Here is a 24281-nt window from a genome sequence, read left to right as displayed (position 1 = left end):
TGAAGCAAGAAAATAGTGTCAGCGCTACTGTAACAACCCTAGAAAAATCACTGGACAGGAAGTTTTTATTTTACCAGTTATGTGTAGGTTGATTACCCATGAATAATGCAAGTATTTATTAAGTAATACTTTCCAATAGATCCTTCTTTTAAAACATTTACCATGGGCTCTGCTTTTGACTTCTCTTCTGTTGAATATGTGACAATTGGTAGCTGCATTGCCACAGATTCAATAATTTAGTGGGATTTTTTTTAATCTCTGCTTTGAGAAAATACAATTGTAACAGTTATAGTATTCTCCACTCCAGCCTCATGGACATTGACTCTACCCATTTGCCAGATTTATGTTTCTACTTCACTTTGCCTACAAAATACAAATATTATGTGTCTTTCTAGATATGGGGCAAGAATGTCTTGAAAGCTAATGCAATGTTTTCTTAATATGAAATAAATACAAACAATTTAAAACCCCAACCATTTCTTAGCAATGCAACAACTAAGTGAAGAATATTAACTTTTATGTTAAAATAAAAACAACTTGAAAGCATTTTTCTCAGTAAAACCATGTAACAATGTGTACTACCTGCTCTGCATAGTTTAAGCCTAGTATATATGTCTAGCCATCATATCTCATGCTAACACGTATTAAATGTATTTCCTATCCATTTTATTGTTTTTAGTAATATTTTATTTCATCATCTCCTTTAATAAAAAGCAGATCTGGGGCCATGATAGCAAACCACATCTGGCTATTAACCAAATCTGGCTAGTAGCCATAGCATGACCCTTCTTGGCCTCTTCAGACTTCTTCACTGCCTGGCCATTTTCATGAGCTTTGACCTTACAGAATATTGTCTTAACCAACTGCTCCTGTTGTGAAACATCTCTGAGGGGTGCAAATCTTGTCCATTCCAAGAATGAAAAGCATTTAACATCATGACTATATAATGTCACATAGTTTAACAACAACCCCTATATATAATTCCACTTCTTCTCCCTGTCTTATTTGGGTCCTGTAAGAATAAAATACTGTTTACAGAGCTTTCTAAGCATCCTGAAGCAAACAGCACCTGCAATAATCCCTCTATTGATTATTATCCATAATAGTAACATAGTTGTCCTTTGGGTACAAGGTTATAGTCAGGCTCAGGTGTCTCTATTCTGTATGACCACAAAAGAAAAGAAGATTCAACTTTGATAGGTGCAGGGAGGAGGGGCTGGAGATAGGTGAACACACACAGCATGCACAATTTTCAAAATCCAATTTGCAATAAAACTCTCTAAATCTAATTTCAAAGATATTACAGAGAAGAAATCTCTCCAATGGCAGGGAGAATTGCTTTCATAGGAATGCTTATGCAGACGGAGCTCCAGATAGAATAATATTGGAACGTCATTGTGAGCCTTCACACCACCATTTGTCAGGGGAATACCTGTCCTTGCCACTCTGTTTCCTGTTTCCTGCCAGCATCTCAGCAGCTCAGCTGAGGACAGGCATACCACTTGAAGCATAGCAGTAATACAAATCTACCAAAAATCCATGGCACATGGGAAACATGGTCCCTGTCTTGGATTCTGACAAACAACTCCTCCAACAGTCGTTTTATTAAATATCACCAAGAAGATAAGTTTCACAGTGAAACAAAGAGCAGAAGACAAAGAGATTAGAGAGAGATCCAGGTCTCTGAGTTCACTGTCAAAACAGCTCTTCCAAGGCTTTCCTACGTGTTGTATTCCCCAGGCTCTGGGCAGAGTGGATGGTACATTCTGAGAGGGTTACTGCTCACTGTTCTCAAAATGTCTTTTCTCAACCCCAGTGAAAGGCTTTAACATGAACTCAGTGAGAGGGGAGTAAGGACACTCCCTGGCTGCAGAAGTCACAAGTGGCTCTGAGTCAAAGGATGCATTACAGTACTTACACACAATCATTGGATGTCAATTGTAAGCGATTTTCAACACTTAGTGTATTATGTATCATTCTTCCTAGTTGGTAACATGAGGACCAAAACATCCATTATCACTCTTTTCCTCTATTCTTCCCAAACACTCGTCACTTAAGAAGATGAGACCCAGCACGTTCGGGTAGACTAAGAACCTCTCTGTGTCTCCTGGAGGGTAGATAGACCTGAGTTGCCTAAAGTGAATTCAATAGATACAAAAGTCTCTGCAGTCCCAGCAGCTACATAACTCTGGATCTCTGAGGAAATTACTTGTCCTTATAATTTTTTCATTTTCATTTTTATGGGAGAATAACATTAGAACGATCTACTTTCTAGGTTATGGTAAAGCCAAAGGGAGTAATATCTGAGACAGGGCCTGAGGGAAATACTCCAAGCATATGAAAAGGCCACAGCTAAGTTCTCTCACATCTAAGGAATGCTAAAACACTCTTTTCCCACCTCTCTTTCCCTCTGTCTTTTGCTTCCTTCTTCCATCCTGGGTTTCTTCTTATGGACAATTTCAGGGTCAAAGGTGGCAATCTAAGATGCATGTACAGCTTCTGACATAGCGAATGTCTCTTTTGCACCATGGGGCTGTCAACTGTGCTTTCCTGTTCTACTACAAAATTCAGAGGGCATTCATGTGTTGATCCAAATGGGAACATAACTTTAAGAAAGGGGAGGAAAGGGCTGCTTATGATTTGAAATTTAAAAAACAAAAAAGAAACAAACAAACACCAATGGTTAGGCAAGTTACAAAAGAACCATTGGACTGAGGAGCTAGTTGGCCCCTGTGTATGTGCCTCTAATTCTAACACCTGAGGTGGGGTTTTGAGACCCAGGCACCCCTGGGCTCCATAGCAAGATCTTATATACATAACCAAACAAACAGACTGAGGGACAGTGGAGTCCAGCATTGTCTGAAATTAAGTTAAAGTTCAACAGGAAGACAAGATTTTAGATGAATGGTTTATGTTCCAATTACACGTTTAAAAACTGAATCAGAAATGTTCTCTTCCTCCAAAACAAAAGGCTGCCTGAAGTTCCAAGAAAAGTAGAAAGGCGACTCACAGTACATTAGGAACTTAACCAGTGGCCTTTATTTATCAGACATTCTTCCTATACGCTGACAATTTCAAGTAATTCAATCTCCAAAGCCTCAGTAGCCAAGAAATTACATAATTTCATGTGTAGTATTCAAACATGCGTTGATATGTACACATTAATCTACAGGTGCTTATGTGCTGCCATTAAAAAATCCACACAAAAAAAATGAAATAGAAACTTAAACTAGAAGCTTAAGTTTTTGTAAGCAAAGTCTGTCCCCTGAAACACTAGATAACACAGAAACATACACCCTTGCCAACTTAGTCGCAGCAGAAGGCATGTCTGAGTGTAACCTCCCCCAGCCTGAAACCTGCTTGCTCAAGGGTGGAGCTTGCCGCTCAATCGTTCTGCCACGCCCACTGCTGGAGCTTGCCGCTTTGCTGTTCCGAAGCCATCACATGGTCACCCTGAGTAACAGCTAAAATGCAGCTGGCTTGTTCTCTCAGAATGATGGAGCTTTTTAAAAAACTTGCAAAAAATCTTGGAAATAACAGGTGTATGTTTTGGGGTGCTTTCTTTCTTTAGAAAAGCCTCTAGGTTTTGCAAAACAAAAGATGGTTGGGAGGGTGACTTTAAGGAACCCTGGAAAACAAATGCCATCTCTTTGCAAGCCAGAGACAAAACTCAGGTTCTGAGGAAGGACCAAACCAACAAGGAGCAGTGTGCACAGAGAGAGGAGAAGCTGAGAAAGCCAAACTCACTTCACTCTGGAGAAATATTATTTACCATATAGCTGGGCATCTGAATGTCTTCCCAAACTGGCTTTTAAGTTCCCGTTTCCCAAGCTGATTTTTAATGTCTTGTTTGTCTGTACTAAGCATTGACTGCCCCTACAGTATCCAAACAAACTCTGACACTCACTTTGAGCAAACTTTCATTTTTTAAAGAAATATTCCTGGGAGTTGAAATGTTTTCTGTTCTTTCCTACACTCACCCTGTTTTCTAGTGTTATTGTTTTTTAATGTTTACATTATTTTCTTATTTTGAATGTATTAGATATTTTGTCTATATGTGTACCCATGCACCATGTTCATTCTGTTCCCAGAGCTCAAAAGAGAGCTTTAGGTCTCCTGGGATGGCTGTGAGCTGCCCTGTTGGTGCTGGGGATTGAACTCCCATGCTCAGGAAGAGCAGTGCTCTTCTCTCACTCCAACTCTCCTTTTGTAATTAATCCAGGGAGGAAGATGAAGCTCACCATTCACCCACCAGCACCCATGTGCCACCACCTTCTTCCCTTTGCAGGCAGAGAAGGTGACAGTTTATAGGCTGAATGGAGAGTGACTATTAGAGACTGAAACCCCTGAGGTCAACCTTCACAGGACACTTTTCAGGGTAACAGTGTTTCTCTCCCTCTCTCCTCTCCCTTCTCCCCCTCTGTCCTCTGCCCTCTCCCCTCTGTCCTCTCCTCACCACCTCCCTCCCTCCATCTCTCCTCTTCCTACCACCACTCTCTGTCTCTCTGTCTCTGTTTCTCTCTGTCTCTGTCTCTCTCTCACACACACACACACATTATACCTACACACACACACACACACACATATATACATACATACATACATATACACACACACACACACACATACACATATACATATACATACTCACATCAGCTCCTGGTGTGCCTGGCTTGCCTGGTGCTCCTGGCTTGCCTGGGTCTCCAGGAGGACCCTGAGCAATGGAGAGAAAATGAAGCAAAGTTGAGACTCTTCAAAGACACATGTCTACAAAACACATTTTTAAAAAGGAAGTTCAGCACCATCATGCCAATCAACTTACCGGAGGTCCTGGGGGACCCTTTGGACCTCGGTCACCCTGGAGACATAGAGACAGGGATATAAGTCATGCATAAGAGTAGCTGGGGTCCCATGAAGTGTCTCGGGTATGTACACCACAAAGATGTTGGCAGAAGCCAGGGTGGGGGTCTAAAGATAGAAGTTGCTGCCCCAAGGATCCACAGGTACAGAACTAGTCTCTTCTCTTAACAATTCCCAGGCTACAGTATCAAATTTAGAACTTTCACTACCATTTGATCTTAGTTCTATGGGAGTGACAGGGAGGGGCTGTCTGGCCCTTTCTAACAACTCATCCAAAGCTGAAGAAGTAATGGGAAAGGGCTGGGTTAGAGAACAAGGGACATAGAAACTTACATCAATGCCATCTATGCCCGGAACTCCAGGAGGCCCGGGAGGCCCTGGAGGCCCCTGCTCACCAGGAGGACCTCTCTGCCAAAAACAACACACAGAGGTTAGTGGAGAGGAATGTGTACGCAAAGGAACTACACAGAGCCCTTATTCCCTAAAACACACATACACACACACACACCAGCAAGGATGCCTCTCTATGGTGGATACAGTTTTGAATGAAAATATTGTGTTTCTATATTCTACTAGGTAAACTGTCCAAGGTAGAGTAGAAGTGATGTCTTTAAATGGAAGGGGAGTTCACTGGGCCTCGCCTTCTTGGAATACATAAAAAGAAGTGGATATCTAATGTCCACTTTCAGCCAAAGGGAGTTAAGAAATAGGTAGCAAGGTCATTTGAAACCTCTGCTCCTGATCAGTCATTTGCCTCAAGTCTGAAGCCGCTCCAGGACAAGCAGCTCTTTACCACTGCAAGCCTTTCTCTGTCCAGTAGACTGGGAGCAGGACTGGGGGGAAGGAGGGGGCTGGTAGGTTTGGGAGGTATGGGGCAGAAGGGCCTTGAATTCAGGAGCCTGACCTCATTTCACTTTCACCAGCAGTGATACTCCCTGACAAGGGGTCTTTGCACCTTGCTTCAAAAGCTACACAAATTGCAAACAGACCCTTAGCTTGTGAGCCCTTGCAGACAGCTGTTTTGACAGGTCTACAGGGAATACTGGCGCCTGAAACAGTATAAATGTGTTGCTTTAGGGAACACTTTTTTTTCTTCCCCCTCTGCTTCTAGAGGGAGGAGAAGGGGGAAAGGGAGAGAGGGCGAGGGAAAGGCTGCTTTAATCAGGAAAGACTTTGTTTTCCTGAACTCCAAGGACCAGACAGGTTACAATGGGGTCTCTGTAAGTGAAACCTCAAACCTCCCCTGGCCTCCCTGCCTGGCTTCACTCTCCCTCGCCAGGAGCCAAGGGAAGAGGCAGGGCGGGCAGTCTAGGGAGAAGTTGCTGGAGTTCTGTTGGGATTCAAGGCTGCCAGGCTTCAGTCCTAAATCGCTTGCAGGATCTCGAGGTTTAGCGGTTTTTCTACAGCTGCAGGAGCTGGGGAAAGAACTCCTGATTTTTTGAGCACGACCCAGGTTGAGAGAAGAGGTAACAACAAGAACAAACAGCAAAAATGTAAGCACTGGTCTTGAATCATGAGCTACCCCCCCAGTACTGTGCCTTTAATGTTAGAGTCTAAGTGGGGAAATGGCCCATATTTCGCCACATCCACGACTCATCAGAGGCGCCCAGTCAGACCCTATTTGCTGGAGGTGCTTCAGGCTGCAGGGCCCCGAGAGCCCTGAGGGTACTCTGACTTCTCACACCCAGAACAGCTTCACCACCACCTACTTTTCCTGTCACATGCTTGGGAAATGGAGTGTTTTTCGGGTTTTCTCCCAGCTTACCTCATCGGTGGTCTGGCTGGTCTACGGACAGAAAAAGATGGAAAGAAATAAGGTACCGGGCAAACTCACACACAACTTACTTGAGCAGCACACAAGCGGAGCCCAGACAGCATCAGTGACAACCCAAGCACTCCTCGTCCCCAGGCAGCCCAGGCCATTCCTGTTGCTCTCTGCCAATCCTCTGGGCTGGCTCTGCAGCCTGATGCCCTCTAGACTTCTATACCCCACCAAGTGCATAAAGTAGCACACGGACTTCCGAATTCACCCAGGGTGCTGGTTGCAAAGGTGCCTGGCCAAGGGGACCTGGGTTTCTTCTCTTTATGAATCGCCCTGAAGAGGGTCCTGGGGATTGGAGGAGAGCTAACAGGCCTGGGAGGAGGGATAAAATGACAACAGTCCCAGTTAACCCTTTCCTGGCAGCTGCACCAAGGCCTAAATGCACAGTTCTTCCTCCAGCCCACTCTTCTTAGTCTAGCCTCTGGCTGTCCCCAGAGTCTGCCAAAGGTCTGTGCCCTACAGGGGAGGAGACACTACCCCCTTACCCCCCAGTATTCCTGCAGAGATACTTCTGAATGGTGATGGTAAGCCACCAACAGGAGTACCAGATACAGGTCTGCCGGTGAAGGGTCCTACAGCCAAGTTGCAAGAAGGACCTGTGTCTCTTTAATTCCCAGCTAGTCAGTACAGCAAAGCACTACTCCAGGGAAAGAGAAAGACACTGAGACACTGGTAATGACTAGACAGTGACATGGGGAGAAAGTTGGTTCGAGGACTCACTGTGATTCTGACTGGCAGCTCATGACAGGTTTCTCTCCTGGGTCTCAGGGGGTCACAGTGAATCAGCATCCACTGGAGTTCAAACTGGGGAAAAGCAAGAGAGCAGGTTATGTGCAACGGAGTGTTGTTGTTGTTGTTGTTGTTGTTGTTGTTTGATGTGGTCTATAATCCTAAACAGAACAGGAGTCCTTTGAACTTAGCTCAGTGAAACACAGCCTTGACTTTTCCCTGAGCAGTTTCTAATGGAGATGGCTGGAAGCCTTCCCAAATTCCTCAGCATTGGCAGGTGATGGCTTCCCTACGATTCACCCGGAGTAGCCCTAACCAAGGAACAGACCACTGGCTCTGACCTCTTCCTATTTCTGTTCTCACCACAACCTCCAGAAATAGACGCTAGTAAAATGTAGTGTCCAAAGCACACGCCAGGAAGTGTCAGAGCAACCCCTGGGAAGCAGGGCTACTCCAGCCTCCATCCAGGTCTATTTCCACGGGAAATACTGATGCTAAACCTTCACCTGGGAGATTAGAGGCAGACACAGCAAGAGGTCACTGCAGAGATAACAAATGCAAGAAAGAAAATTTAGTCCTGAGGGAAACATCCTTCCTGGAGAATCTAGGACTGCATGGTGGTGGGAGGGCTGCTCAAGTTATTTAAATATTGGATACTACTGTTCATTATTTGAAGAGAGATAAACTTCTAAAGACTTAAAATCTCGTGCAAATAACCTCTAATACTCTCAGTAGGGTGCTAGGGGAGGAAAATTAAAGCAAGGAGGAAACAAAGGAAGCCAAGAGTTGCCAGGTTTAAATCCGAAGAAACCCTTGAATGGTAAGGCGAAGAAAACCTGCAGATCCCATCGGAAGCCAAAAGTCATTGCTGGACCATCTTCTATGGAGGCAGATTCCTTGTTATGTGATGGAAAGTAGGTCCGTATTTTTTGATCAGTAAATTCTACTGGCCGAAGCAGGCGATTAGGTGGCCAGGTCTCAACTCTAAATACTGCTGCTTTCTTTCAGCCAGTGAGTTCCACACCTTCCTGCCTGACAAAAGGACCAACTCTAGAAAGATATGAGATAGACTTCTGCCAGCTCTAGAAAGATGTGAGATACGTGTTTGCCATTGCTGCAGACACCTCCAGAATTGAGAGTGGTTAGAAAGTGGAAGCTGAGACACAGCAAAGCAAAATTCTTCGTTTCCAATAAACGCAGGGAGAGTCAAGGCAAAGGTGAGTGTCTCTCTTATAAAGAGAAGGGGGAAACAAGAAGTCACATAAAATAGAAACCATGAGCTGCTATCAGGACATAGTTTAAGATGGAAAATTATCTATAGGCTGTGGAGCACTGTGCTGTGCTACTTTACAGTAGAACACAGACATCCCTAACAGATTCACCCAGCTACACAGCCTCTTAGAGTTAAATCACTTCAGCCAAACACTCCTTTTACCAGCGTTGTCTTGTTTACTGGGAAGAAAAGAACTGTTTGAGTTTTATTTTAAATTGCGGTAGAAGTTTTAAAAAGAAGATGGAAAATGGAATAGAAATAAATTTTTACTTAATGATAGTGGAATACATGTCACCTAAGGCTGGTGACCAATAAAGTGAGACAGAGAAGCCAACTCATTCCAGCAGGTCACATAGCTAGGAAGGGCGGAGGGTTTCTAAATTTTCCTAATTAACAATTTGTCTACACCACCTCCCAACACTTCTAAAAAATGCAGCACACTATTTCCATAGTGTGTCATATTTCTGAGACAGGTAACCAATCCATTTGTCAACTGAGCATCTATGTTTAAAACGGATAGAAAAGAAAAGGAGAAATTACAACCTGGTACACTCACTCCTACTGTTTTCTAGAACCTCCCAAACTGGATTAAGAAACTTTCATTAGGATTCAAAACTATCCCCATCTTGTGTGCTCACGATAGAAACACACCCAGGAACATCCCCTAAAAATCAACATCTATGTCTCTACGCAGTCACAGACTCACGTGTGCAACAAAACAGCACATGGAAAAGAGAATTATCGTTCCTTTTCCCCCAAAGAATTTAACCACATAAGAACTTAACCAGAATATATCTGAAAAGATATATTCCTTGTCTTAGTCAGGGTTTCTATTCCTGCACAAACATCATGACCAAGAAGCAGTTGGGGAGGAAAGGGTTTATTCAGCTTAGACTTCCACATTGCTGTTCATCACTGAAGGAAGTCAGGACTGGAACTCAAGCAGGTCAGGAAGCAGGAGCTGATGCAGAGCCATGGAGGGATGTTACTTTCTGGCTTGCTTCTTCTGGCTTGCTCAGCCTGCTCTCTTATAGAACCAATACTACCAGCCCAGAGATGGTCCCACCCACAAGGGACCTTTCCCCCTTGATCACTAATTGAGAAAATGCCTTACAGTTGGATCTCATGGAGGCATCTCCTCAACTGAAGCTCCTTTCTCTGTGGTAACTCCAGCTTTGTCAAGTTGACACAAAACTAGCCAGTACATTCCTCATTCCCAATCTTCAAATTAGAAGAGAACTCTACTCAATTTTATTCACTAAATCTTGTGTGAACTGGTGGTTCAAACTAGGTATTCACTATGGGTGCATGAAATTTCCATTTTGAAAAGTGATTCACCCTGATAAGCATCAATTATATGGCTGTCCAGGAAACCTAAATCCTTTGTTTAGATAGTTCATCAAAGTTACTTATTACAAATGTGAAGTACTTCATTAAGCTGTCATCTCAAAAAAAAAAAAATGTAATGCTCTCTGAATAAATTGGTGCATCTGTTTAAATATGCAGAAAATGCAATTGTGGCACCGAAAAATGGGGAAGTGAAATGTATTTCATCTGTGAATACAAGCTGGGCTGTTCAAGGGCTGCCACATAGATCAAGGGTTTCTGAACACATCTGCGTATTCCCATAAACACCACCTACACACTAATAATCATCTATACAACAATCATTTTTGGGCATGCAATGTGAATTTCAATTTGCATGCTAATTATTTTGAAGGAAGATTGGCAGAGTGCTTTTGTAAAAGTGACTTCCATTATACAGCTAAAATGCTGATTTCCACGTTTCTCATTTTCATACCTGGGATCCTTTTTGCTATTTGAATATTCACTGATAAAATATACGTGACAAATATTTTAATTTAGTCCTTCAGTCAACATGTTCAAAAAAAACCCGCAAGATAAAGCAAGCACTGCAGAAATGGTCTATGAAAGCCAGGTTGTCCCCTCTCCACAAACAGTTCACAGTCTATAAGGGGAGAAAAATGTGAGCAGAAAAACAAAACCCTCTAAAGATCTACTAAGCAGAGCATAATGCTTAATAGAACATAAAAGGACACGCCATCTTTTCTAGCTCCTTCTCTCAAGGAAAAAGAAGTGTTGTGAGTGGGAAGTCCTCAAATCTGTCCAGATTTGGCCATCTCTACAAACCTTAAGCCAACTTCATTTCTGAAGCCAGGTTAAGGCTCAGGAAATGATGTTAGTGTTTCGACCCAGATTCCAACACTCTTGTCTTTATTTTGCTGGGCCACTGAGAAAGATTAAGGATTTTAACTCATCTCCAGATGACTTAGAATTGTAGAAGTTTTGATTTTGATGAACTGAAATATTTTTACAATTTGGTAGTATTGAGCACCTACGCTAATTTTTGCTAACAAGCATGAACCTTCATTAAGTTGTCTAGTCAATGACAAATAGTTTTGGGGTTTTTTTTTTTTTTTGGTTCATTTCTTTCTCTTTTTTGTATAGTTTTTATGACCAGTAAAAAGTAAGAATACTTTTTTTGTCCAGTCAATAAAAACAACAACAACAAAATACAGAGGTCTCAGATCTTATCCTGATTTGCCACTTTTGATGAGTTGTCATCAAGAAATCTCTCCAGATGACACTTGCTGGGAACAGAACAGGAAGCTCTGCACTGCCTCAGAAACAAGAGAAAGTGGCCGACGCGGAGTTGGCACAGTGAGAACATATTGGTTTATTAAATTGGGTACTTGAAGATAAATATTAGGGGCACAAAAATATTAAAGACCACATATGTGCTTTGAAAATGCGTTTAGCAATAAACACTAAAGCACTCGAAATGGTAACAAGTTTTTCTAGCTAAAGCCATCATATAACATGAATATGTGAATGAGTCCAAATAGCAATTGATATTTTCACTCAGAGAGATGAGAGGATATAGAGGGTTCTATAGAGACGGAAGGGAACAAACACAAGAGTTAGACCTGGGCAGAGAGGGACCCACATTAGCTGGGGCAGAGTACACAGCAGAGGTTTTCTCAGTATTGACTCAGGAATTTCAAGACTTTGAGTGTGACCATCAAAGGTTTTTCTTCTGTGGGTAGATATGGAAAGAAGTGGGCATATTTAGAAGCTCCTTTCGTGAAGATTCAGTTAAACATGCATGCCTGATACTTCAGGGAGGGGGCTATTATAGGAGGCTTCAAGAAGTATTGTGTGTTGAGCTATGACAATGCATTATGCGGTATCTGCCTGAACGAAATTAAATTCCTCTCCTCCATCCACAACCTCTCCTGTTGCTGTTCTGTTTTCTACTCCTCTTTATCCAAAACTCAAAACAGTGTCTGTACTCAGTCTCCAATTGCTCCCGTCACTTTCTCTTGCATCCTTTCCAACTGAGTTTTCATTCCAACTGGCCATGGGTCTTTGATTCACTCACTGGTCTCTGAAACCAACAGTCAACCATCAGTTGACTATCCAGCCTTTGACACAACACTTGTTATATCCACATTAAAGAAGCCTTTCTTCTCAACTCATCAGGCCCAACAATCCCATTCCACTCATCAGTCATCCACTTCTCCTTTTCAAATAAATCGTCCTCATTGTGGTAGTAATCCTTGCTACCTCCCAAGTAAGCCTTCAGCATCACACTTAGGACTTGACTTCATGACTTTCATAGTACATAAACGTCCCATAGTTCAGTTCCTAGATGATCCTCCCCCTTAAACTCCAAGAGCTCACACCTAATTGCCTGGCCAGCATCTTTCCTTAGATGCCTAATGACATGCTCTCTGCAACCTCATCAGCTATTTCTCTTTTCCTCTTCTAGTCATCCTGCTTTGCAAGGGACCCTCAACTATCAGGCAATAGCAATACCTGTCCCTTGTCCTCCATGTTCTCTCTTCCTGGAATCTTCCTCTCTAAGATATCTCCAGGCTCAGTTCCTTCAGGCTGTCTCAGAAGTGTTTACTTCTGAATGAGTCCCACTTCATTTTCCCTGGTAACATTTGTGATTTCCCAGGATACTGCTAACTATTCAGCCTCTCCCAGAATGTAAACTCCATTTGGGCATTAACCATTGTGTTTCTTGGTTGTCTAAAATATGCCTGTAACTTAGAAATAGCTGTTGACTTAATGACAGAACACAAGAACTACACACTGCTTAAACCACTAAAACCATAACTTCTTACATTTCTCAAATACCAGAAATGCTTATCATGGCATCCAAACTTATTTTCCCAGCTTATTGTGCATGATATGTGATATTCACATTTGTAGGTTAACGAGACTCCATGCTACAAAGTAAAGAAGAAGACAGATAGCTCTTCCATCAACAATTCTGCCAGCACTGGCACTTTTCTCTGAATTTGATGAAAAGAAATCAGAGCAAGGCATCAGAGATACACTCCTCAAGGCATCAAATCTGTCATGTTCTACGTGGATTTATTGAGAGAGTGCACAGGTAAAGAGAAGAAGGATTTGAGTTATATATGGAGAAAGTCGCATAAACTTTCATCCTCCCTCAAACAAGACCTAACTCCCAGCATGCATCCTTAAAAGGGGAGAAAGGCTAACTTTGTTTTCTAATAGAGCTGTACCAAATAAGTCTCCTAGGTGATCAGGCTGACAACAAACATTAAAGAAGCTGTCATAAAATAACATGCTTGCATGGTAAGCTGCCAAGAAACCACGCTTTGCAGGGGGATAAATGGCATCCTAAAATACAGGCATGAGGAGAATGAGAAACTAGAAATTTATTGCCTTAAATTCGGAAGTAACAAACTTAAAAGACGTACAAAGGGAAAAAATATGAAATGCTCCGAGCCCAGTAAATAACTATAAATGATGAGAATGTGTTTGAGTTGTGGACCACATGAGCACCCATGAAAGCTTCTTGGAATTGGTTTCTTTTTCCAATTTAGAAAGGAAGAAACACAAGATAGGATAAATGGGAAAAGGCACAGACGGCCACAGTGTGAGTCTTTTAGCATTAGTGATCAATCAAATGCCTAGGCTCCATTTTTATTATGCAATTCTTATACCTACCTCTGATGGCTGATAATGCTTGCAGAAAGGACATTTTGATTTTGGTTTACTTACTAAAGAACAGCAAGTGTTGACCCTGAAATAAATATCTCATCAATAGAAAGTGTGGAAGATTAGAATTAACCCAATCATATTCAGAAAATACTAAAAAAAAAAAAAAGTGTATTAATCCAGTCATAGTCAGAAAATACTTTTTAAAAATGTGCATCCATTTCTTTTTTCAGACTATTTCATGTTTTTTTTTTTTTAACTTAAAAATTCTTAGAAAGTGACACAGGGAATCTGCTGTCTCCAAACTGAGGAGCAGGTTTCCTCTTCGTATGGCTTTCCTGCTGCTCATGATATATGCATATCAGCAGCCATTATCCTTTAAGACCTAGGTAGTGGAAGGCTTCAGTAATTCTGAACAAATTCAGTGTTTTTAGGCAAATTGATGAAAGCCCCAAGAAGAAAAGCTATGAAGTAAAAACAGGGTCTAGAGCAAAGCATGGGCCCTTGAAATTTGAACTTTGAACTTTGAAAGAATTGTACATGCCTATACACGATCCTTTTAACACTAGTGTCAACATAATGACTGAGAAAAGCTCCTTACTATATAAGAAGCACAGTGTAAAACCAGATGCTAGAATCTCGGCTACATCCCTACACAATGAAAAGGCACAAACATGTCTGCATTGTGCTGTGGGACTGGTTAATCAGAACATCTATAACCAGCTACTGCACATATAATAAAGTAATATTGAGAGTTTGTCTCTCTGGAACCAAAACAATTTAAAGGCATATTCGCTAGTACCCAGAAAGCAGAATTATATGATCTTGAAGGGGTTTTAAGGTCAATAAATCCCTTTTTCAAACAACTGACACTGAGCACATTTTCAAGGGGCTAAGAACTCCTCTCCCTCACCACTGTCCAGAAATGTCACTGGCATTGCAGAGGCTGTGTTCTCTGAAAACCACTCCAGGGTCATTGCAAAGTTCCTGCTGCACAGAATTTGAGCATTTCACAACAATGGCCACATTGGCTTTCTAACCCAGCCGCTTGAAGTGCCATGACTCATTAGACGAAGAAATATTTTTCTGGAGAGTCTACAAGCCAGAGCAGTAATGTGGCAGCTACAAATTGCTTCCTGCCTATCACAGAATATAGAAATTTCACACCAACTTTCACACTAATCATAGCTCTTCCTGTAAAAACAAGTTATTTGAACAATTCCATTACTGAGGTCCCCGATAACCACCCCCCCCCAGAAGTCCACAGGAACAATTCAAAACCACTGTATCACCCTTGCCACCATCTGTGACGTAGGTTTTGTGACTAGAATGTTAGAGTTCCATACGGCAAGAGAGATGGATTAGCATCAACAGTTTGTTTATATTGAATTTTATCCCCTTCTGTTTCCTTAAAAGAATCCTTGCCCTTTAAGGTTGTATTTTTAAATCACTGTCCAAACGTTACAAAATATTCTTAAAGAGTTGCTAGAAGGTACTCCTTGATACAATAGTGGTGTCATTATAAAATTCTTTACTTCCATATCAATGGTTTTCTACAGTGAAATAATAATTAATAGAGCTTTAAAAAATCTTTACTTCAGGCGGGAGAGATTGCTCGGCGGTTAAATGCCTGGGCTTTTGCTGAGGACGGAAGTCTGGTCCCCAACACCCACATCAAGTGTCTCACAATCATCTGTAAGTCTAGCACAAGGGAATCCAGTGTCCTCTTCTGGTCTCCAAGGACACTACCCTCATGTTCACAGAAAAAATACACAAAATTAAAAATAAAAATTGTTTTGACAATTATTTTCTTCTATCCTATCTCACAAAGCCTATTTCTAAATAAATCCATATCACACCACCTATATAATTTTTATTCTTGCTCATCAAAGACCATAATGACTTCCCAACCTTACTTCTTACCATCTTCAGTTATAATCCTTCACCCACCTCCCACAAACACTCCATTTACATGCACACATATTACTGAAATCAACTAGTCTCTAGACTGTTGAATACACCCTAATTACTCCTTTAGTCATCTTTTATACAATTTTCCCTTCTTTTGCCAATTCAAATTCTTACCTTTCAAAATTTATTGTTTCCAAAATCATGGACTGCTTGACTAACTGTATTCATGATTTATCTCTAATCTTACTTTAAAATTTATAATTAATTGTAAATACATGATATGTGCTTTGCTAGTGCAGGTTTCCTTGTAAGTTGTCTCAATGACTTATGGATGCCCCAGGTGGGTGTACATCACCTTCCAAGTTGGCCTTGACTTTAACATTGTCTGCTTAACTAAAATTCTGTGTTCCACACAGCATTCAAAACTGCCAGTAAAAGCTTTTTGAATGAGTGATGTATTTAATAAACTTTACAAAATGAGTAACTATCCATTTTATGTACTATATACATTGTATACACTATACCCATTGCATACACTATACCTATTGTAACACTATATCCATTGTATACACTATATCCATTGTATACACTATATCCATTGTATACACTATATCCATTGTATGTACTATATCCATTGTATACACTATATTCATTGTATACACTATATCCATTGTATGTACTATATCCATTGTACACACTATATCCATTGAATACACTATATCCATTGTATACACTATATCCATTGTATACACTATATCCATTGTATACACTATATCCATTGTATGTACTATATCCATTGTATACACTATATCCATTGTATACACGATATTCATTGTATACACTATAGCTGATGGTCAAAGATGTCTTGGGCGCTGACATTTAGCCATGCCGGTTTGTTTTTAATTACTATTGTGGTGATACCTTGTGATTTTATACTTACAGGAACAGAAACCTGAGGATTGTCCACAAGTTTTCCCAGCACTGCAAAGCCATCCGCATCAATCTGGCCTCTTGGCTTTATAGGTAAGGATTCGATCCTGATGCAGTCAATAAAAAGAGTGGCGCTTGTTCTTTCCACGCCAATCATGAGCTTATGCCACCGGGAGTCAAACAAGGACGGCAAATTCAAGAAGGCGGCCGTTTGGAGACTCCCATCCAGTCCCTTATATGAAAATGCGACAGACTTTGTTTGGCCATTTATCTTCACGCCAACTTGCTCCCTCCCTGAGGAATCCTGGATCTGCCAAATGTTCCAGTGCTTTTCGAGTGTGCTTCCAGTCATCCGGAAAGTAGTTAAAAAGGAATATTCTTCAGGCAGTCCACTGGGATACAAATGCCTGAGAAGAGTTTGAAAATAATAAATATAAACCTTGTTTTCTGTGCTTATACATATTTACCATTTTTCTGTGTGTGTGCTTTTTTGAATTCTAGTCCTGCGGAAAGGCTACAGTGTGAAAGAAACTATGCAGCATTTCTTCTTGATGGCATCTTATGTGAACCTTCCCAGGTCAGTCATTCATATACATTAAATTTCCACCTTAAAATTTAAATACACATCTTAAAAACACCTCCCTTATAGCTAATGAAGGTTATCAACAATATTACCATGTATTCTACCCAAAAAGCCACCATTCAGCAATGCCATCTCAGCCAAAAAACCACACTCTTGCAAAGTTCTGGGCAACATTTCCTTCCAAAAAATGAAAGACAGTATTATTTAAGGTCTAAATCGACTCTGCTAGCTTATGAAAACCATTTAATTAAAGTAGGTTTTAATTTTTTTACATATGTCAAAATTATTTGCTATTTCGATAATTGCAAGTCTACTCTCAAGAATTGTATTCTAGACCCACAGAAACATTTTGAAAATTGGTAACCAGCTACAGCAAATGTATGTAAGGGCTTCTTCCCACTAAGGACGCCTTTCTCAAGGATTTGGGAGTATGACAGTGAGGCAGCAGCTGGCTGTTTTGTGTTTGTTACTGGATGTATGTATAAGGAGCAATGCTAACCAACTCCTCCTTCTCCACTCCAACTCCATCATGCTTCAATCTACCAAGTAAGGTTTATGGTGTGGCTACCTCTTCACTGCATTAAATGGAAGCTCAAACCAGCAGAGTCCCTAAGATGATCCTTATTTATAGCCTTAGCTATCTGCCCTTATCTGTAGATCTTGTCTTAAAGCAAGTCCTTAGGGAATGTCAGCTTTCAAAGTCTTCAAAGTTATTTCTTTAAGTCTTCTTCTAAATATAAGAAATTTCCTCAACAAGAACGAAATGCCAGGAAAACTAAATGGCAGTGAGATGTGTGTGCTAAATAAGAAAACTGACAAGTAGGCGTTAAGACCCAGAGTTCCAGACCACCTTCCTTCAGGGCAAACTTTTGAATTTAGTTCCCTTCTTACAAACAATGAAGAAAAGATCCTAATGGGTACTGATTTCATAGATGGCATTTAGGGAATTGAAGCATCATATATACACACACACTTTTGTAAATGTATACAGAAGTTCTTAAAAAACAAGGGGAAAAAAACTACCTAAAGCTTTCCACAATAGAACTACCCACATCACTCCAGATATTTGTTTTAAATATACTTCTAATTTCTAAATTGGTTTGTCACACTTGTTTTGATTTTATGGGTTTTTTTTAATTCCAAAATAATCTCTAAAAAAGAAACTAAAATTCTCCTTTATAGATGTACTCATTTGGAATACTCATAGAATACATCATTCTTAATGCACTGTCACAGCAAGGGTACCTTGTGTGTATCTTTCTCTCCACACATAAGAAGATTATATGTATTTGTATACAGATGTAACTATGACTAATATGTTAATAATCTTTTAGAATAGACAAGTATGTTAATAGGATAACAAAGGAAAGTGCCTCATTGTTCATATGAATAAAATATACATATTTGTGTGTACCAAAGACTGTTAAATATCTCTGAAACCTAATCCACAGGACAGGTAGCCTTATGTATTATTAAACACCTAAGATTCCATTCTTGAAAATATGTTATGCCTATCACAAAACAAACCTAAGTGCATACATAATTTAAAAGAAGTTGTGTCTATAAATGATTTATTGCATCCCAACCTTCATGAAGTAACTTAAGTGGAGAACCATATGGGTTTGAATAAAAGATTCAAAAGTCTTTGAACCTTGAAATATTTGTTTATGACCTTGATACCAGAAAGCTAGGGTCTGTGTTGCAAAGCAAGCATGACACATTTGTAAATGGTAGTTAAGAAAGGGTAGCTATAACCGGGCAGTGGTGGTGCATGCCTTTAATCCCAGCATTTAGGAGGCATAGGTGGGCGGATTTCTGAGTTCGAGGCCAGCCTGGTCTACAAAGTGAGTTCCAGGACAGCCAGGGCTATACAGAGAAACCCTGTCTCAAAACAAAACAAAACAAAACAAACAAACAAAAACAAAAAAGAAAGGGTAGCTATTATGCCTTTTAAAAAGAGTAAAGGGAACCATAACCATGTCTCTTAGTTCTTCATAGTTATGAAGATAAATAAGTAAAAATTAAGATTATCTAGCATTAGTTTTTTGTAGCCTATTTTTCTCCCATAAAGATTCTATGCCTTTTTTCACTGCTATGGGATTGGATTCTCCAGTACAAAAAGACTCATTAAAAAACAATTTTTTCTGTTCTCTGAGAATGAGTCCAACCCTTCCTTTCTTCCTTGTCATCTAGCTTCTGTGTGAGTCGTTTAAAAGGAAGGAACCCAACTCCATATTATGTATGGACCACATTTCCATTATCTATTCCTCAGAAGGACATTTCCAAACAAACAACTGTTTCCCTTTCCTGGTCACTGTGTACAGTGCAGCCACAAACACTGGTGAGCAAGAGTCTGCCCTTTGGACATATACTGAGGGGTGGTACAGCTGCATCATACGGCAGATCTATTCTTGGTTTGTTTGAGACAAAATGGAATCATGAAAGTTCCGGGTAAATTATGGAACTAGACAATAGTGTGAGTGAGGTGACCCAGACCCAGAAAAACTAAGGCCTTGGGCTCTTATTTCTGAATCTCTAGATGTGAGGCGATAACCTCAAATACCCACAGGAACCAGAAAAGTAAGAAGGGACTATGGTGATGGAGAGGAAAGAAGGGTCTCCTGAGAGAGGAAGATGGCATAATACAGGTGACATGAAGAGAAGCTGGGAAAAACTTGGAGGATATCTGTGGAGAGAGATAGAATAATACAGTGGAAAGGGCAAACTAACACTAAAGATGCTTTACAAAACCATAGAGAATCACATTATAGAAAATCATATTACATTATTTTTACTTAAAATTACATAAAATATACCTACATAAAACTGGGAATTGTTCTACCTCATTTACCCAGCTATACATATACCCAAAAGATGCTCTACCATCCCACAAAGACACTTGCTCAGCGATGTTCATAGCAGCTTTCATCGTAATAGCCAGAAGCTGGAAACAACCTAAATATCCCTCAACTGAAGAATGGATAAAGAAAATGTGGCACATCTGCAAAAAGAAATACTATACAGCTATTAAAAACAAAGACATCATGAATTTTTTTCAGGCAAATAGATGGATCTTGAGACCACCATCCTAAGTGAGGTAACCCAGTCCCAAAATGACATACACAGCATGTACTCACTTATAAGTCACTATTATCCATAAAATACAGGCTACCCATGCTACACTCCACAGACCCAAAGAAGCTAAGCAAGAAGGAAGGCACAGTAAGGATGCTTGAATTTCACTTAGAAGGAGGAATAAAATAGTCATAGGAGGCAGATGGAGGGGAGGAATTAATGCCAGTCATGAGAAACTGCCTTTGAGACATTGGCTGCGGGGGGGGGTGGGGGAGAGGTCAAGTGACTTTCTAGGCAATATAGCTATTGTCAATGTTCTCAGTTTCATTCAAGAATTTGAAGGCAGTCTCTATGGCTGAAGACACCATCCACTGTAGAAATGGAACTTGGAGGCCTCAAGCTGTGTCTGACCTAGAAGCCTACTCCCTGAGGAAAGCTCTTGCAGTATTCCAACGCTCTATGCAAGCTGCTTTCGAGTCAATAGCCTGCATAGCTGTGATGCCTATGGACCACAATGGCCAGCATGGCAAAATACTTCATAAGGGAAATAATGGCACTATATATTGGTGGCAACCAATTACCATTTAATTGGATTTAATGCCTACTTTATAGGGGGGAATTTATGCCTGGTACTGTCGCCCTAGCCAATCATCCATGGCTGGTGAGGTCATGGAACCTGGAGGAGAACTTAATATTGACACTTTCCCAAACCAGAATACTTTCTAACTGTATTCAAAATACATATCCTTCTCCCCACAGATGACTATAGCTCTCATTCCTCAGCAAAGAGACCATAACAGAAAATCACAACTAGTCACAATGCAAAAAACTGGCTGTGGAGTACGAAAAAAATGGATGTCTACAGTGCAACCCTATATGGAAGGTTCAGCAGGACTCATGGAAGAAAGGCTGGGAACATTCAACAAGCCAGAGGACCAGGATAACTACAAAGAGATGTGATTTCTAAATGACAAGAAAGCTGCACCCACAACATCTCAGCAATATGGTTGACTAAACAAGACCAGTGACAGCCCCAGTTGACATGCCAGTGTGAATAAGAGAAATCTCACAAGGCCTCGTGCTAGATGAAGAGCTAAAGACAATTAACTAGGGAGAGAGGGATAACAAACCTTTCTCAAGGATGGGTTTACTAACTGGCTACCAAGTAGCAAGCCCGTGTGTGTGTGTGTGTGTGTGTGTGTGTGTGTGTGTACATAACAATTAAAGAATAAGAGGACATGAATTTGAGAGGGAGCAGGGAAGAAACAGGATGAGTTGGTAGAAGAAGCAAAGTAAAATGATGTAAAAAAAAAAACCAAGCAATTCTCTTTAAAATAAAAATTTTAAATTAAATAGAAAGAATTCATTAAGGAGAAGGCTTGTTTGGTTTGGCGTCATCCAGGAGCTAAGACCGCATGTGTGGTTCTCTTTCAGCACCAGGATACATGAACAGCTCCACTGAGCCTTCTAACCACACTGCAGCTTTGAGTTAAATTTATGTTTCACTTCTGGTGGTGCTCACAGAGAGTCCTTTCAGTCAAAACCAGACAAATTACAGGAACACAGAAGGCACAATTCTAAGAACATGGCCTGAATTGATGTATGATAGTCTCAGAGGTGTTTTTATTCCTGAAATGGAAAGTAAATTGCAAACCTAACATGAAGAGAGGTATTCAGGTACTAATGATTGATAGGTGAATACATTCTTTTTGGTTTTCTTTTTTATTTTATTTTATTTTAGCAGTTCTGGTGATTTAACTCATTGGTTAATACATTGGATATAAGTGATCTACCACTGAGCTGTCCTCCAAGGCCTTTATCTTAAAATAAAATAATCCAAAAAATACATTTTAAAAAAAAATACTTTAACATTGAATAGCTATAAACATTGCTAAACGCACTTAAGGAAGGTAATTAGAGTCTTTCTGAAAGGTTACCTTGTTGGAATCCTGAAGTCTACATTACTTCCCAGCTTGTAAGCCACTTGTAAGGCTGTGGATCCCACCACCCTCTGGATAGTCCTTCGAGATGCAGCCTTCTCAATTTGGAACTGAGAAATCAGGTCAAACCCTACAGAAAGGGAAAGAGAAAGGAAAAGTTGGAAATGAGCCTGGTTCTATCCTTTTTTGAAATAAACTCTATCTGGAAAGCTTGCATTTCCAGTATGATACCGTGCTACTTGCCTGGTAAGTCATCTTGGCCAATCCTGATCTTGGGACACAGTTCACTTCCACCATTAGAAATGGAATTGGCAGGAAATCCTGCAAAAGCAATACTGTCTCATCCAATCCACCCACTACAAGAGGACGATCATTAATATGATATTAGATAACATTAAAATAGTATTAATAACCAAGAAACTGCTTAAAACACAAAGTTATACAAGCTTACTTATAAGCCATTTATTCGTCTTGAACTCAATGCCTGAATGGTCAGAACCCACTCATCTTCAGCTTCTCCAGGAAGGGATGCAAGGCATGGAACTAGAGAGCTGATTTATGATGGAGGAATGTTCCTGCCTGGAGCAGTTGGGGATTTGTTCCATTTGGAACCAGAGCTGCACAGTGTCCTGGATGGCATGGGGTCAGAAGCCTGTTTGGAAAACTTCTGGTGGTTTGGGCTAGAAATATTCCTTAAATACCACCAACTCTAAATTTACAGTGGCATTACAGAATCAGCCTTGGGCCAGTGAGATGGGGCTCCCAGACAAGTGCAGTTCTTGGGAAATTGTCACCATCAGAGATGAGATCGTATAACTGCCAGACCCTCTCCTGCCTTGATCTGACTCTTAGACAAATCACACACACACACACACACACACACACACACACACACACACACAGCTTCAGTACATAGATGAGTTTTGTCCTACCCATTAAAGTACATCAAATATTTTCTTTTTATCCTCCTGACCCTAGTGTTTGGGGGAAATCCATTTACCTACCCATCCATACATCCATTGTAGTCCCACAATATCTATCATTCACCATCTGAAAGAAGCACCATGTTCAGCCCTAGAAAAGACACAGCTATCCTTCCTGCCTACCAGCTTACAGTTGAGACTCCCTTTCTAGGCTCAACATTGAGCATAGACCCAACCATCCAAACATCCCCCCAATGCAAATCCAAGAGGGAAGGCATGAAGGACCACTGGAAGCACCGTCTTCACTCAGCCACAGCCCTGCCTTATCACTCCATAAACCGCGGCTCTTACTTGCGCGACGCTTAAGAGTTGCAGATACCCAGGGTCCCAGAAAACTGCACACACAGAAGAAAACTGGGATTTTCCTGAAGAAGAGAGAGAAAGAAATGACCCAAACAGGAACCTCTTCAGATGGAACTAGCTTCATATTTTTAAACCTGCCAAATCTGGCTGACCGAAACAACCAAATCCCATGCCTTTATTTCCATTTTGAAAGCTCACCTAGGAACTCTGCGAATAAACACATTTCTGGCTTGGTTTCACACTATCTCACCTCCTACACTCCCCTTGACTCTGCTTTCTTTTATCTTTGTTTTTTGCCTCTTCTCTTTGTATTTCAGATGTTTACGCACTAGCTATACAATCTCACCTGTCTCTCCCCTTGGTTCTCACTGTCTCTCACCTCCCCTTATGCTACCAATACTGCAAAAATCCTCACCCGGCTCCCTCCAGAGGCATGGGCTTACCAGAAGTTCTTCATTTTCCCAATGGGTTCTCTGTGGTTTATAAGAGTCACAGTAAAGGGTTTGGAGGGGAGTCACTACTCCCCAAAACCCCCTCTCTACCCTTCTCGGACTTCGAGTTTTGGCCCCAAGCTTGCTCTTCCTTGCCCCTCTCAGGGCTAAAAGCAAAAAGAGTGAATCAGAGGCATGCAATAACCCTTTAAGCTGAAGCAAAGGAAAGGGGTGGGGAGAGGCAGCCTGTAACCCAGGCCCAGCCAGGGGTGTGCCTGGCTCAAAACTAACAAGGTCACACTGAAGGAGGGACTGAATGGGAAAAGCCTTACTGAGAAGAAAAAAAGAAGAAAAAACCAGGATGTGGGGGATTTAACCAGAGAAATGCAGCAAGCTGCTATGGGAATACAGTGCAGGCTTTTAGAACAGCTATAGGGCAC

General features: G+C 40.9%; 1 protein-coding gene across 2 annotated transcripts in view; it reads right to left on the bottom strand.

Annotated features, from left to right (window-relative positions):
• The window catches only part of Col9a1 (collagen type IX alpha 1 chain), a 75104-nt gene extending 51207 nt beyond the window's left edge, over positions 1-23897 (bottom strand). The window contains exons 1-10 of one of the 2 annotated variants that reach the window (XM_021157330.2): positions 23854-23897; positions 23399-23472; positions 22368-22445; positions 22122-22254; positions 16537-16933; positions 7403-7486; positions 6626-6646; positions 5194-5268; positions 4823-4858; positions 4652-4714 (exon numbers count right to left, since the gene is read on the bottom strand). In XM_021157330.2, coding sequence (XP_021012989.1) covers positions 4652-4714; positions 4823-4858; positions 5194-5268; positions 6626-6646; positions 7403-7486; positions 16537-16933; positions 22122-22254; positions 22368-22445; positions 23399-23472; positions 23854-23867 — 975 coding nt within the window. In that variant the 5' untranslated portion in view covers positions 23868-23897. Of the gene's footprint in view, positions 1-4651; positions 4715-4822; positions 4859-5193; positions 5269-6625; positions 6647-6705; positions 6784-7402; positions 7487-16536; positions 16934-22121; positions 22255-22367; positions 22446-23398; positions 23473-23853 lie in introns of those variants that run through there. The other variant, XM_021157337.2, reaches the window with a different exon arrangement.
• Between the last annotated feature and the right edge of the window lie 384 nt (positions 23898-24281).

Source organism: Mus caroli, unplaced genomic scaffold, assembly GCF_978045245.1.
Source record: "Mus caroli unplaced genomic scaffold, Mus_caroli_1 scaffold_1, whole genome shotgun sequence".
In the NCBI taxonomy this organism is placed as follows: domain Eukaryota; kingdom Metazoa; phylum Chordata; class Mammalia; order Rodentia; family Muridae; genus Mus; species Mus caroli.
The sequence above is the reverse complement of the archived record's forward strand: the minus strand, read 5'-3'. Positions and strand labels throughout refer to the sequence as shown.